The 14,321-nt window shown below is 33.6% G+C and overlaps 1 protein-coding gene across 4 annotated transcripts; it reads left to right on the forward strand.

Moving 5' to 3' along the window:
* Nucleotides 1–1,811: 1,811 nt before the first annotated feature.
* LOC107411425 (uncharacterized) lies at nucleotides 1,812–13,381 on the forward strand. Of its 4 annotated transcripts, XM_048468848.2 has the most exons (12): nucleotides 1,812–2,075; nucleotides 2,319–2,473; nucleotides 2,966–5,608; nucleotides 5,780–5,906; nucleotides 6,005–6,093; nucleotides 7,031–7,275; nucleotides 8,350–8,436; nucleotides 8,537–8,636; nucleotides 9,861–10,068; nucleotides 10,155–10,287; nucleotides 12,569–12,626; nucleotides 12,766–13,381. In XM_048468848.2, the coding sequence occupies exons 2-12, from the start codon at nucleotides 2,372–2,374 to the stop codon at nucleotides 12,925–12,927; spliced, it is 3,954 nt and encodes a 1,317-aa protein (XP_048324805.2). In that variant the 5' UTR covers nucleotides 1,812–2,075; nucleotides 2,319–2,371; the 3' UTR covers nucleotides 12,928–13,381. The 4 variants fall into 4 exon arrangements, 3 of the variants coding, with proteins under 3 accessions (XP_048324805.2, XP_060668266.1, XP_060668265.1); XM_060812283.1 differs by lacking the exon at nucleotides 1,812–2,075 and having other exon boundaries at nucleotides 2,118–2,473; nucleotides 12,758–12,898; XM_060812282.1 differs by lacking the exon at nucleotides 1,812–2,075 and having other exon boundaries at nucleotides 2,120–2,473.
* The last annotated feature ends 940 nt before the right edge of the window (nucleotides 13,382–14,321 follow it).

Consider the following 14,321-nt stretch of genomic DNA (forward strand, 5'->3'; position numbering starts at 1 on the left):
AAATTTTAATCCTAGATTGGTAGTTGTTGGGTTGTTGTTATTATTATTGTAATGACAGTGTTACTGATACTTATCTTATAAAATATGTCCAAACAAAATTTGTTATGACAAAAAATTATAGTAGAATGATAAATATATAATGCTTTAATATTTGATTTAATTATGATTAATTTTTATATATGAATATCAAAATCATTTAGTGTAGTTATACCTTCCATACAACACTATTTATTATTATTTCCCATTAATATCAGCTTGTAAATACCAATTTGATGCCATGATTAAAGAAAGAGAAAAATGTGGCAGACAATTTCGTTTCTTTTGAGCCAAACTAGCAACCAACTTCGGTCTTCCAAAAAAAACACTTCTCCAGTATTTCCACAAAAAGGAAACAAGAGCAAAATCCGTTCTCTTTTTTATTTTTTATTTTTTTGGTAATAAACCCATCTCTTTTTTAATTGGGCCTGAACCATGTTGAGTTACAGAAAAGAGTAAACAGTACCAAGCATTAACGCACACCATAGCACATAAAAATATCAAAAAATGAGAATAAAAAATACAATAATACATATTAAATTATTTATTAAATAATACAAGTTAAAATATTATTAATAAATATATTTATATAATATAAATATAAATATAAATAAATAAAATTATAATTTAATAAATATTAAAAAATTATATTAATTAAATATTAGCATATTATATATTGTATTATTTAATAAATAAATTTATGAATTTTTTTAATAAATTTTGGCACAAGAAATATATTTTATTACTTTTTTAGAGAGGACATATTTTCAATGCTGTTTATTTTTCATATAAAAAATAATATTAGAATTATTAAAATGTTTACAAAATCTATTTATCAAATTATATAATAAATAATTAATAATATTTAATTAATTTATTTTTTAATACTTTTATCCAGTTTACTTTCCATACAAAAAATATCAAATACCATTTATTAAATTTTAGGTATATCAAATAATGTGATTCTATGTACTTATAAGTTTGCCAAGTACTTAAAAAAAAAAAAAGAAGTTTGGCCGCTCATAAAACTATTGAAAATATATATGTTATTTTAATTTGAAAACGTAAACAACTTAATGAGAATTAAATGCAACATTATAGATGGAATAATTTAGATATTTAAAACTTTTCCTTTATTGGAAAACAAAAGCTTAAAATCCAAAACTAGAATATTTATTAGAAATTTTTTTCATGCCTTCCATAGATTATATTAACTTTTAAGAAATCGTATATATATATATATATATATAGATATACATATATAATATTTTTTTCTTTTTTTCTTTAAGCAAAGCAAAGAGTACATGAAGAATCAACAAGGGGTGAGGACATAGGACATAGGACACTGGGGGTACAAAAACCATGACCAAAATCGTCGACCCCCCTCCTCACATGTTTGATAATACTTCGCATGCCCCAAATAATTCCACTTTAAAAAAAGACGAAGAAATGGGAAACTTCCATAATTCAATTTTCATTTTTGATCAAATGAATATGAACCACTAGATGTTCTTCTACTGAAAGATCAACGGATGATGATCTTTGGATTGCGACAAGTTTGATTAAGTGGGTCCACCAAATCTTGATGTCGGCATCGAAGTTTGCGATAATTGTTCAATGCTTTTTTGATCTCCTCGTCTCCTCAACTCCCCGTTTCCAAATTCTTATTTGATTTCCTTTTCTATAAGCGCAATGAATGTCCGTACAACTGGGCACAACAACCCCCCCCCCCCCGGGATCAAATGGCTTATATCCTGCCACGACGACAACGACGGGCAACCACCGTGACCAATCTTCAGAGTGACACGTCGAACATGCGTTTGCTCAATCCCAATCGTCCCTGGAAAATCACTTTTTCCATTCAAAATAAATAAATAATATTTATTTATTTATTTATTTTTATTGTTTGAATTCCTCCGGAAAAACTCTGGTGCAAAACCGGTTTACATAAAGGAAAGCCTTTGCACAGCCACGTCATCAAAAAGCTGACGTGGACGAGTCATACGACGGGAACAGTATAAGAACGTGGAGCCGAGGAGGTAGAGGATCAACATTGGGGTTTGGTTCCTTTTTTTTTTTCTTTTTTCTTTTTTTTTTTTGTTTCTTGGTGAGAAAGTAACAGAGAGAGAGAGAACATCGGAGAATCCGTATGGTTCTCCATCACAATCTCGGAGTCCACACTCGCAGTTTTTTTTTTCCTAATTGGTTTTTCTTTCCGAAATTCTCTGCGGCGTGTTTTTTTTTTTTTTTTTTTTGGGTTTATTTTTTATTTTTTTATTCAGGTTTTTCCACGAAAACCTTTTCATTTTTACTGAACTCTTTTCCTGCTACTCCAATGGCGGTGGAGGCCGGGCATGAAGAAACGGTCGCTTTGAGAAAGAAAAAGAGGAAAAAGTCACTCTCTCAAAGAAAGCTTCTTGATCATGAAAGAGTAGAGGTTCAGTGCTGCTTTTTCTCTGGGATTTTCCTTTTTTTTTTTTTTTTTTTTGCTCTGATTTTTTTTCTTTGCCCTTATTGCAATGGTTTTATTTGTTGGATCCCCTTTTTTATTATTATTCAATTTATTTTTAATGAATGTCTATCTCTGTCTGGTTCTTCCTTCTTTTTCTGTCCGTAGATATATATATTTTTAATTTATTGGGAATTAATTTCTATTATATTGATCTTTAGAACTTCGATTATGCCTCCATTGTGCCCTTTTACAGTTTTCTCCCAATACTGGTATTATTTTCCATCTATGGCTGTTAATATATATCTATAGGTTGGGTTTGGCATTGAATTCAATGCCATATTTGCTCATTGGGTGTATTCCGTTCAATACATTCTCGTTGAAAGATCAAATTTTGAGGCACTTGTCATTAATATGATTAGTAGTTTCATTCGGAATTTCTGATTCTGTACATGATGATAATGTGTGAAGTTCTTTCAGGTTAGGAGTGAAGAAGATGGGTTTCAGGGCTCATGGCACTCTGGTGTCGTCATTGCATGCGACAAGCAAGGCTTTCGTAATGTCAAATACGATAATGTTCTGGTAGATGATGGGTCTGCTAATGTTGTTGATGTTGTGTATGTTTCACCCGTTTTGGATGGCATTGATAATGGCTGTGTGAACTCGAGTAACTATCGTGGGCATATAAGGCCGTTGCCACCACCATACAAATTTGGGAAATGTGATATCCATTATGGACTTTGTGTGGATGTATATCACCTGGAAGCTTGGTGGGAAGGAGTGGTTTTTGATCATGAAGATGGTTTGGAAGAGAGATATATCTTCTTCCCGGACATAGGCGACGGAATGAAAGCTGGAATTGAGAAACTGAGGATTACTCAGGACTGGAATGAGGTTACTGAAAATTGGAAGAAACGTGGCAATTGGATATTTCTGGAGTTGATTCAGCAGTATGAGCAAGAGGAATACCTTCCAGTTTCGGTCGAGCAGATATGGTATGATGTGAGAGGAAAGGAGGGTTTTGAGAAGTTGAGGGAGTGGACTTCTCCTATGAAAGATTTGTGGAAAGAGCTGGTGTTGGAGGTTATTAATGATAACTTAAGCATCACTGTTGAGGAGCTATTTCGGGTATTATTGTTACCAGAAACCCTGTTAATGTTGGAGTCGAGCCAACCTGTTACAGATGTCAATATGGATTGCAAAGCAGAAACTATCCACTGTTCTGCTAGTACACTTGCTGACAAGCTGTTGAGTAGCAATATGGTGATTGACAATGAAGCTAGACTAAAAGACTTTTTGGATTGCAAAGCCGGGATTACCAATGAACTAGATGAAATTGTTGATTTGATTTCTGGCCCTAACCCTCTTGCCATGGAACCCAACACAGAGCAGTTGAGTTTTGTGGGAAAGAAAGATGGATCTTCTAGACTTTTGACTGATTCAGACATACCGAACCAGCATAAAGCAATATGTGTGCAACCTCAGGCTTTGTTCATGTCACCTTCAAAACATGATGGAACTTCTACTAATTGTTCTGTTTTCTATGCTGAAAGCATTCATCATAACAATGCCAATCAAATTAATGAGAAATCTAAGCGATCGACATATGAATGTGCTACAAAATGGAAATCTGTTACCTCAGAGATGCTTCCTGAGGTTCAATTCTGCCCTGATTCTGTTGATGAATATTATGAGCGTTACTGTATTGGAAAGCCATCTAATCTAAAATCTAAAACTTCTGCTGTGAAAGATGTTCGGAAGCATCTTATATGTCTGGGCTGGAAATTTGAGTATATGAGAGATAAGTGTACTCCCAGATGGCGTTACATATCACCTGATGGAAAATGTTTCTATTCTCTTCGTCAAGTGTGTAAGTACTTGAAGGAATCTCCCACAGATCTTATATCTTCAATCTCCCAAGACATTCACAGTAGTGCACATGCTTCATCTGATGATTGTTTTCTGTCCCCACCAAGGGAACCACAAGAGAGTCAGCCTCATGCTTCATCTGATGATTATTGTATTCTGTCTATTCCAGGACAACTGCAAGTAAGTCAGCCTCATTATTTATCTGATGATTGTTTCCTGTCCATGGGACAACCGGAAAAGAGTCGGTCTGGGACAGTGGTGTCACCTGATTCGAACACAGTTGGTGTAACTGAGTACGTCCCTCAAGCAATTGTAGAATATTCTCAGCTTAGATATCACAAGAGATCCAAGAAAATGAGAAATATGATTGTAAAAGTAAAGGAACACCTTTCTGCTCTCAAATGGAAGTTTTCTCACTCAAATACAAAAGGAAAGGATGAATGGTGCTATAAATCACCCACTGGAAAAGTTTATTTTTCACTTCAAGATGCCTGTAAAGGATGTTTAGATGAACGAGTTCTTGTTGATGCAAAAGTTAAAGATAAAGAACTCCGATGGAAGAGAAATGATCATTCATTAGATGATGAACATCACATATGTTCCACGCAGACCCATAGAGATGCAAGAAAAGGTTTTCTGAAAAATGGCTTGAAAGGTAATTCAAAACTGAGTCACCCGAATATTCAACATGCTTCCCATCTAAAGTTGAAAAGAGGTAAAGGATTGATAAAGTCAAGAGGTGGTTTGGATGTTAGTCGGTCAGCGCATGTGTTACGCTCAAGTAAACGTGTCCAGGAAGTTGTTTTTCCCACTTCCTCATACCACAATCCTCGAACTATGTTGTCTTGGTTGATAGACAATAATGTGGTGTTGCCAAGGGAAAAAGTATATTATATTAGCAGAAAGAACAGACATATAATGGCAGAAGGGAGGATAAGTCGTGATGGGATAAAGTGCAGCTGTTGTAATAAGGTGTTTACCCTTTCTGGATTTGAAGTTCATGCTGGCAGCACTTACCACAGACCTGCTGCTAATATTTATTTGGAAAATGGTCAGTCTCTCATAGATTGCCAGAGGAAAATTATAGGTGATCGTAAGACAGGAAACTTCAGAACAGAATTATGTGATAGAATGAACGGAAATTGGCGTCAAGGGGAGAATGATTATATTTGTTCTGTTTGTCATTATGGTGGTGAATTAATGCTATGTGATCAATGTCCATCATCGTTTCATAAGAGTTGCCTTGGTCTGACGGTAGTTCCTATATTTTGATTATCTCTTTCTAGTTTTACTGTTTAAAATCTTATTTGCTTTTAATATTTTTCTTGCAAAAATTCTGTGGCTCAATTTTGTGTCATCAGTGTTATATATTTTTGTGATCTTTAATGGTACCTTTCTTCATAATGAAAATATTTGCTTCTGTAGGATATTCCAGATGGTGACTGGTTCTGCCCATCTTGCTGTTGTAGAATTTGTATGGAACGAATATTCCAAAACGACATAGATGATGCTATTGGTGAAAGTGTAACCTGTGGACAATGTGAACATAATTGTAGGTTATCTTTATTTTTTGGTGGCAAGTCTATGCATGTATCTAGAATATGTTCATTTGCAATTGTTTCTAATTTAATTTCTGTTAATTCGGCATAGATCACATCAGGTGCCTGAGAAATAAATGCACAGTTAAGCTGGAAAGTTTTCATAAAGGAAACTGGTTTTGCAGCAAAGAATGTAAAAAGGTATGGCAAAGACATCATATATATCTTTATTTTAGTATTTCTTCGCCTCTGGGAATTTCTACTGTGCACTAGCATCATTCATTAGCTTGTTGGTTTGATTTGACTTGAGAAAAAAAAACAAAAGAAATCCTAATGGCTCTAGTACTGTTTCTTCTGATTAAAATGTCTCTATGAACTTGTGGGCCTAACTGTTAATAGTATTGTGTGATAAAACTTTGTGTCTGTTTCTCCTGTCCCAAGTTGTATGGATGTTTCTGGTAAAAACTTAACAAGACATGTGCCATAGCGTTTTCCATTCTGGAAAAAAAAAGTCTTATTCTGTGTTTCCTAGTACAATTTATTTTTTCTTGGGAATTTATCAATTTCAATTTAAACAAGGTGAAGATAGTGGATTTCTATTTTGTCCATACAGAAGGAAAACATGGAAAATAAAACAAGTTCTTTTCTGGGAAACTCTTGCTAGTTATGCTACAATGGATTTGACCAGAAGTACCTGAACTCTTTCTTGAAAGTTAGAAAGATCTATTTCTCCCCTTTCTTCTTTGTATGGCCTCTTCTTTGTTTAAGGTAGATATTGAAATTTAGCATTTCTAAGGTGCAAGTATGTGACAAATTAATGAAATAATAGTAAAATCATGGACCTTTGTCCACAGCAGTAACTTGTTTTAAGTGATATCTTATCTTCGGGGGATCCAATCAAATCAAACAAACTCTGCTATGTGATTAATTTGATTTAGTCAAAGGAAAAAAATATTTTGAAGGGAATTAATTGACAGATTTAGGGAAAAGTTCTTGTGTCAAAGAACACTTTTCTTGTCGTGGTAATCATTTAGCAGTCCTATAATTAATGAAGAACTGGACTGTGTTGCACGTCAATGATCTTATTCTGTTAAATATACATTATAAAATGCTGTATATGATTGTTTCAATGTTTCAGATATCTTCAGGCCTGCAAAAGCTTCTTGGAAAACCTACTGCAGTGGGTGTGGACAATCTAACTTGGTCAATATTGAAGCCCTTGAATACTGATTATCAGCACACTGATGTTCATCATATTGATGCATTGATGGAGAATGACAGCAAGCTCAATGTAGCCCTTGGTTTGATGCATGAGTGTTTTGAGCCTGTTAAGGAACATCGCACTGGGAGAGATATCATTGAAGACGTTATTTTCTGTAGAGAGTGAGAAATGCTTATTCCATAATGTTTAATATGATTGTAGTGCATTTTCTTGGTGCATGCTTTGAATTGATTTTCATTTCCAAAACCTTAGTTTTGGTCTATAGCCCCGGCTTTGAGTTCAATTGTATTGATTCATCACAAATTAATGTTGATAAAAAGGTTGAACTTTGCAGAAGCACCAATAGCTGAAATAGAGGAAAACTGAAAACATTTAACTCTACTCCAAATAAAAGGGAGTCATTGGTTCAAATCCAATAGTAGGTAGAACTTATTCGATACCAGCATGAATAGTCTCTAATAAGTTTTTCTACTCATGCTCTTTTATTGATCTTGAATCTTGTTCACATTTTGATCCTACTTTATTTATCTATTTATCCACTACCACCAAACCATGGTACTGTTGGGGATATTCTCAATACACAATCTGTCTTGTCTCACATTTATACTGTCTATTTTGAGAATTGCTGGATGTTGAATCTCTTAAAATGTCCAATTGTACCCTAAATTATTCTAGCAAGTGCTCCAATTAAAGTTTTGTCCAACAAAAGAATAAAAATAACCTCTTAACTGCAATGTGATGTTTATTGATATTCCAATTTCAGGAATGAACTATCTTGCTTGGTGTTTATGGCTGTTACTACATGTGTTGGGTTGAAATATATTGATATATTTTTGGCTGTTACCTCATATTGTGTTTGGTTGAAATATATTGATATATTTTTGTAGTAAGTTAAAATAGTCTGGAAATGTGGTAATAATCTTTTTGCTTTTGCACTTTTTTTACCTGCATTTGGTTCCCAGTTATTCCATGTACTTGTGAGGAAGTGTTAAATGTTAATATGTTTAGGCTTCATATATATAGCTGAGTACAATGAGCTTATCATGTTTTGCTTAAATATTTGGTGAAAACGATTGGCAAAATGTCAAAGTTCCAATATTTAAAGGTTTCTTTTGCTAGTGACATTTGCTAGTGTGGCAACTATCCAGTTGGCATATGCCTATTTTGTCAATCTGCACTCCAGTTGTTGTCTATACAATAACCTGATTATTAATTTCTATGATTTGAAAATGTAGGTCAGATCTTAGTCGTTTGAACTTCCGAGGGTTTTATACAGTACTTTTGGAAAGAAATGATGAATTGATAACTGTTGCTGCTGTAAGGTGAGATTTATTCAACAATATGGTTGTTTGGTTAATAGGTTATATTTGATATGCTTACCTCTTTCAATATGCATCTGAAACTATTATTTTTATGTTCAAGGGTCCATGGACAGAAGGTAGCAGAAATACCTCTTGTGGGAACGCAGTTTCAATATCGCAGACTTGGAATGTGTCACATGTTGATGAATGAGCTTGAAAAGGTATAATGTTAGTGCATATTCAACCGCAAGTGGAAGGAGTTGCTTATTCCTGTCCAGGGAAGGGGAGGGGTAAAATTTACTAATACCATTCTGCTAACTTGAATAGTTGAGAAATTGTAACTGAAATTCAATGTCTTCATCGTCATTCATTTGTTTGTGTTCTTTTCTAGCAAGCCAAAGATTAAAATGGGATATGATTGGGATAAGTAGTGAGTAGGGAAGAACTGAAGTCTTGCACAGATTAAGTTGGCACTGACATGTGGGAAATAAAATAGATTGTGATTCCTGAATTTCAAAATGCAAGAAGTGTAAATCTGTAGTTTCAGACCAAAGAGAAACATAGGAGCTGTTAAGGGACTCTTGAAAGAACCAGGTTTCTGTCCCCACATGATTTTGCTTATATGTGTAATTTGAGATCATATGTTTGTATTTAGCTATTGACTTTTTCTTCATTTTGATAAAATGGTGAAGTGATGACATCCATTGCAGTGCCTTTATGGGTGTACTGAGCTAGAGACTAATTTCAAGATAAAAATTGTCATAGTTGGCTATTATTAACGTGCAGGTGTCCAAATGGTGTTTGTGTTAAGTACTGTAAGAGTGTTCAGAATGTAAATTAGCCTTTGATTCTAGTTTTTTGCATTGGTTCAATTACCAGTTTCAGTCCTAAATGCCACCTTCAGAAGTTTCTACAATATGATTTACCCAACCCTGTCTCTGGTCTAGATTTCCTAACTGATCCAAGGCATGAGAGATGAATCCATTGGGCTTAGAAACTTTTGCCCTGGATGCACTATGCTGGAACAGAAGTTGCGCCTGGCATGTTAATTTCGCCCTGGAAACAAGTTTATGAATGTAATTTGTTTTTGGAAAGAAATTGAAATTCAGTGGTTAGGATCTTTTTCAAATTTTAAATATTTACCTGATTGCGGTGGGCTTTTATCTCTCCGAATGCCTTAATGTAACTTTATATTCGTTCAATAATGTATTTTGGTTCTTCTTAAAAAGAAAAAAATCACTCTTTGTTCTTTTTCTTTTTGCTAGTATGGCTTAAAAAAATTTGGATAGCACACGTGGTCATATTATTGTGATATGCAGAGTAGCCTGGTTTTTGCTTGGTTACTTCCTTTTGTGATAAGCTAGAAACCAAGTCTCTTAAACCGGCTTAGCTTGTCAATTTTCTCATTATTTTCTCTCTCTTTCTTTCCTTTTTCCCCCTTTCAGAAGCTTGTGGAATTAGGAGTGGAGAGATTGGTATTGCCTGCTGTTCCTAGTGTGCTAAATGCATGGACTACTTCATTTGGGTTTTCACAAATGACAGATTCTGAGAGGCTACAGTTTCTGGACTATACTTTCCTGGAGTTTCAGGATACCATCATTTGTCAGAAACTATTGATGAAGATCCCTTCAGCAGAATCTAGACCACTCAAAGGTTCTTCAATGACTTTCTGTTTCTTGGCATGAAAAGAAGAAAAAAAAAAAATGTTTATTCATCAAATTATGCAAGCTATTTTGCAGGAATTGAGCTTAAAGTTAATGATGAGATCTGTGGAGGTGATAACATTGATTTTGACCACTCCAGTGCTGTCTCTGAAGTATTTCAGGCGGATCAAATTGAAGATAGTGGAATTGTGGATCAGAGACAAGTCAAGTATGTTTCACCTTCCTTTTTATTATTATATAACTGAAAGTAAAACAATTATATTCATATCAATAATATAATGTTGTCACAATAAGCACTGTTAAACTGAGTACCTGGTAGCTAGCATAAACTTCGTAGACAAGACATTCTAAGAGATTTCAAGTGTCAAAGATGTTCTTGAAACCACATCCTTTGTAAAAGGAAGTGAATGCATGGTTGATGGACACTCCGTGAAGCTGCTTAAGATAGCTTAATTTTCAACTACTAAAATAAGGATTTTGCTATAAAATGTGCCTGTTTGTGCAATGCCTAAACAATTTACAGGCCTATCCTTTAAATGACAGGTGTGTAAATTTTTAAAATTTTTTTTACGCGCCTGTTCTTTTAAGGATAGGCATGTTAATTGATAGGTTCACATATTATGGAGTCGTTTTATAGCAAAAGCCACTAACATAATATCAATATGTGCCTTAGTGGAAACGTATATTCATGGGTGCCTGAAGAGAAAAGCCAAATAATGGCAATCCTGCAGTTTGGTTCATAGATTCCTGTGTGCCTAACCATTATAATATGATATGTTTTTATGAAAGTCATTTATTCTTTTTATTTTAGATAGCATGCAGTGTAAGCTAGCACTAAAGAAAAATGCACCTTATCCACTCTTCTTAAGTCTTTGATTCAGACTTTAACCTTGTTGCTGTGATAAGTAGGTTAAAGAACTGTAGGCATACATCAGAAAGTTGATAAGTATTCTATTCCATTACTCAACCTTGTCTACCCTTAGGATGTTCAATAGGCTCTATGTAATTTAAGGCTGAGAGATGCGTCCATGTCCTTGTAGTGGTGTCCGGATATGATCAAACGACTTAAATTGCTATTTTCCATGTGGCAAGGCTAACTTAGAAGTTGGGGTTTTTTTTAATGAGCCCTGACACGTTGAAACCCTTAGTCATGAATTTGGAGGTATATACTCAAAGGAGCCGTCAAATCAGGTATCTGATTTCTAGATTTTCTCAACTCTATCTTGATGTCAATAGATTGACTTGAGCGTTGGAGCCTCATTAGGCTGGCATTACCGATTTCCCAGCTCTGCGCACACTCTTTTGTCTTGCAGGTTCTTCAAACCGATCAACTGCGTTTGCAAGCGCTGCAAGCAACTTTATCCCTGTACAACAACCATAACGAAAAATAATCTTCATTAAGAGGGTTTGTTCAATTTTGAATTTGATGGATTTTAAGAGTTTGGAAAAGTCAGACATTCAATTTAGATTTTAAAAGAGTATATATATTTAATTCAAATTTTAATAGATTCTATAAAAATATATTAAAATATAAGTATAATCATTAGTATTTTGTAGAAATCTTTTAAAATTAAGGGGTTTTTAAAAAGCTATTGATTTGGAAGCATTTTAAAAGATGATAAATTTTAATAGATTTCATGGGATTTTAGACCGAATAATATGAATAAAAACATCTATGTGAAATCCTGTCTCCATTATAAGAATTTTCTAAGATTTTTACAATTATATGGCTTTGTTTGGTGCAACTTTTATTTCTATATGAGTACTTCTTGTAGAAACCACTCTTTATTGACTTTGATTAAAAGTATTTTTAGAGGCCTGAAGCACTTGCCAAAAATTGTCCAAACACTACAAAAAACAGTTTTTGAGTTTTAAAAGTTGCTCCTGGCATTTCAGAAACTCTATTAAATATCACTTATATAAAATTTATTAAATTTCATAACAATTCCTTTGAAATTTATAATTCATTTTAAATTTATTAAATTTTAAATTGAATATATTTACCATAGAAAACTTAGAATACTACTAGACGAGTTATGTTTTCAAAAAGAAGTTGCTCACGTTTGCCTGCTGCGGTTGAACTCCCTGTCTCTCTGTACTAGTTCCTATGGGCTTCGTCAATTCATGGGTTATGCAACTTTATGTACCTTATTCAATTTGTTCCTCATGTGCTGCCAGCTCAGACCTCAAATCCACGTTATCACCACTTGCCTCGTGCAGTTGTGATTTCCGATGGACTCAAAAAGCCCCTATTCTTATGGACAGATAAATTTATGTCACCTGGTGGGAGCTTGAGATTATTGTATCGGCTTTATGCTATATTGAACATATGAGTTATTATCCTTTAATTAGTTTTCTGAGCAGTGCTAGCTCTATATGCCTTTTAAGGCTAGTAGAATAAATATACTGTCTTTGCTTATCTGGTCTAAGTCTAAAAGCAACTGAAAGAATTGGCTTGTATATTGCTAATCGTTTTGATTTTTCTCTAGGATTTCTGCAGGTGATAAAAGCGATGGAAACGACAGCCCAACCGATATGGTTCCTATGGTACTGGCGAACACCTTCCCTCGACGCCTGTTTTTCTTACTCCAATCAATTTGTATTTTTTGCTTTCTTTCTCTTTTTTCCTAATCTTCATTATTTAAAATAATAATAAATAACAGCAGCAACATTTCAAGCTGTGTAGGTGAAGCAAACCCAAGATCTTGAATGTAGACCATGTGATAGTGAGACCAATCCAACGTTAGTGTGCTCCATGGAAGATGCCAACTTTAAGAGGGCATGTGGCAACAATGGTATTCCAGTCCTGAAGTACCACTACAAACGAAGGAAGAAATCAGCTTGTTAGGGCCGAACGAATTGTTATATTTGCACACGCTATATGTCTGATGCAATCGAATTTGATCATCACCCCAGTTTGAAGAATTGCCTTTGCAGTTGCTCGAATGCTTGCCCAGAATCCCTCTGGCTTTGATGTAGGAGAGAGGAGAGGTTTTGATCACCATAATCTTGATAGTTTTTTCTTAGTTTTTGGTTCTTCGAGTTTTAAGTGCTATTTAAAAAAAAATCCTGGATTTTAAGTGTTAATTCTAAGCTTAAGTCAAATAAATAATAATTTCCTAAACAGAAAATGTGACGTGGTCTATGTAGTCAACCTCGAAATTTTGTTTACTGAGATTTTGGAGTTCGATGACCAAATGGTAACAGAGAGATGTTAGAATTCTTTAATGTACAGAATACATAATATGATAGGCAGTTAATTGAGGCGATCTATATGTAAAGCTCATTCAAAATTTTCGTTAGTTTACAGAAAATTTGAATTGGAAGTTTGAGACTTGACATTTTTTTATGGCAATATTGCCATGTTTCGAAGGTTGATAACCAAAAAAAGAAAAAGAAACAAAGTATCTTGTTTGTGTGAGTTCTTACCTCTTTGACTGAGATTTTCAATTGTTAAATTTGTTCATGATAAAGCAGCAACAACAATATAAAGAAAGTTAAAAAAGAAAAGAAAAAAAAAAAAGTGTTTGAATAAACATGAATTTGCAAGAAATTTTTTTTGATTTATTTTTTGAAAGCGATAACCATTTTAGTTTCTTGGTTTTAATTTAATAGACAAATAAATTTATGCTAAAGCTAAGGAAATTAAGTTTTCGTCTATCCCAATCGTTTTTTTTTTTTTTTTTTCTCTTTTCAAACATTAATACAAGAGAGAATAAAATATTTTTAGGTCAAATGCACTTTGGCACCATTGATTTATAGAATTTTACAATTTTACAATTTATATTTTTTTTTTAATTTATTGCAAATTTGTGTAATTTTTAATTTCATCTATATAAATCGATGACAGTTTAAAAATTTAAAATGTTGAGAATTTAAATTATAAAATTTTACAAATTAAAAATATTAAAATATAATTAACTCAATTTTTATTTTTCAATCTCCATCCTGTCCGAATCTAGATCTAAAGTTTTTTTTATTATTATTATTACTTTTAGGAGTTGTCACTGTCTACTCCATCCCAACAAAATAATTGATTGAATAAAGCGGCAAAGTTGGATGTCTATACCAAAATGGTTTCTTGAAAGCTTGTGCTTTGTTGGATTGGGTTTTGGATTGAGCAGATTAATGGTGGGTGAGTGGAAAAATTATGGGTTTAAAGGATGTATTATAGACACAAAATTGCCATTTTAAGCTTTCTGGAGGACATCCTCATACTCGTGGATAGTCATGGTACAGGGT

This window comes from Ziziphus jujuba, chromosome 10 (assembly GCF_031755915.1).
Source record: "Ziziphus jujuba cultivar Dongzao chromosome 10, ASM3175591v1".
Classification (NCBI taxonomy): domain Eukaryota; kingdom Viridiplantae; phylum Streptophyta; class Magnoliopsida; order Rosales; family Rhamnaceae; genus Ziziphus; species Ziziphus jujuba.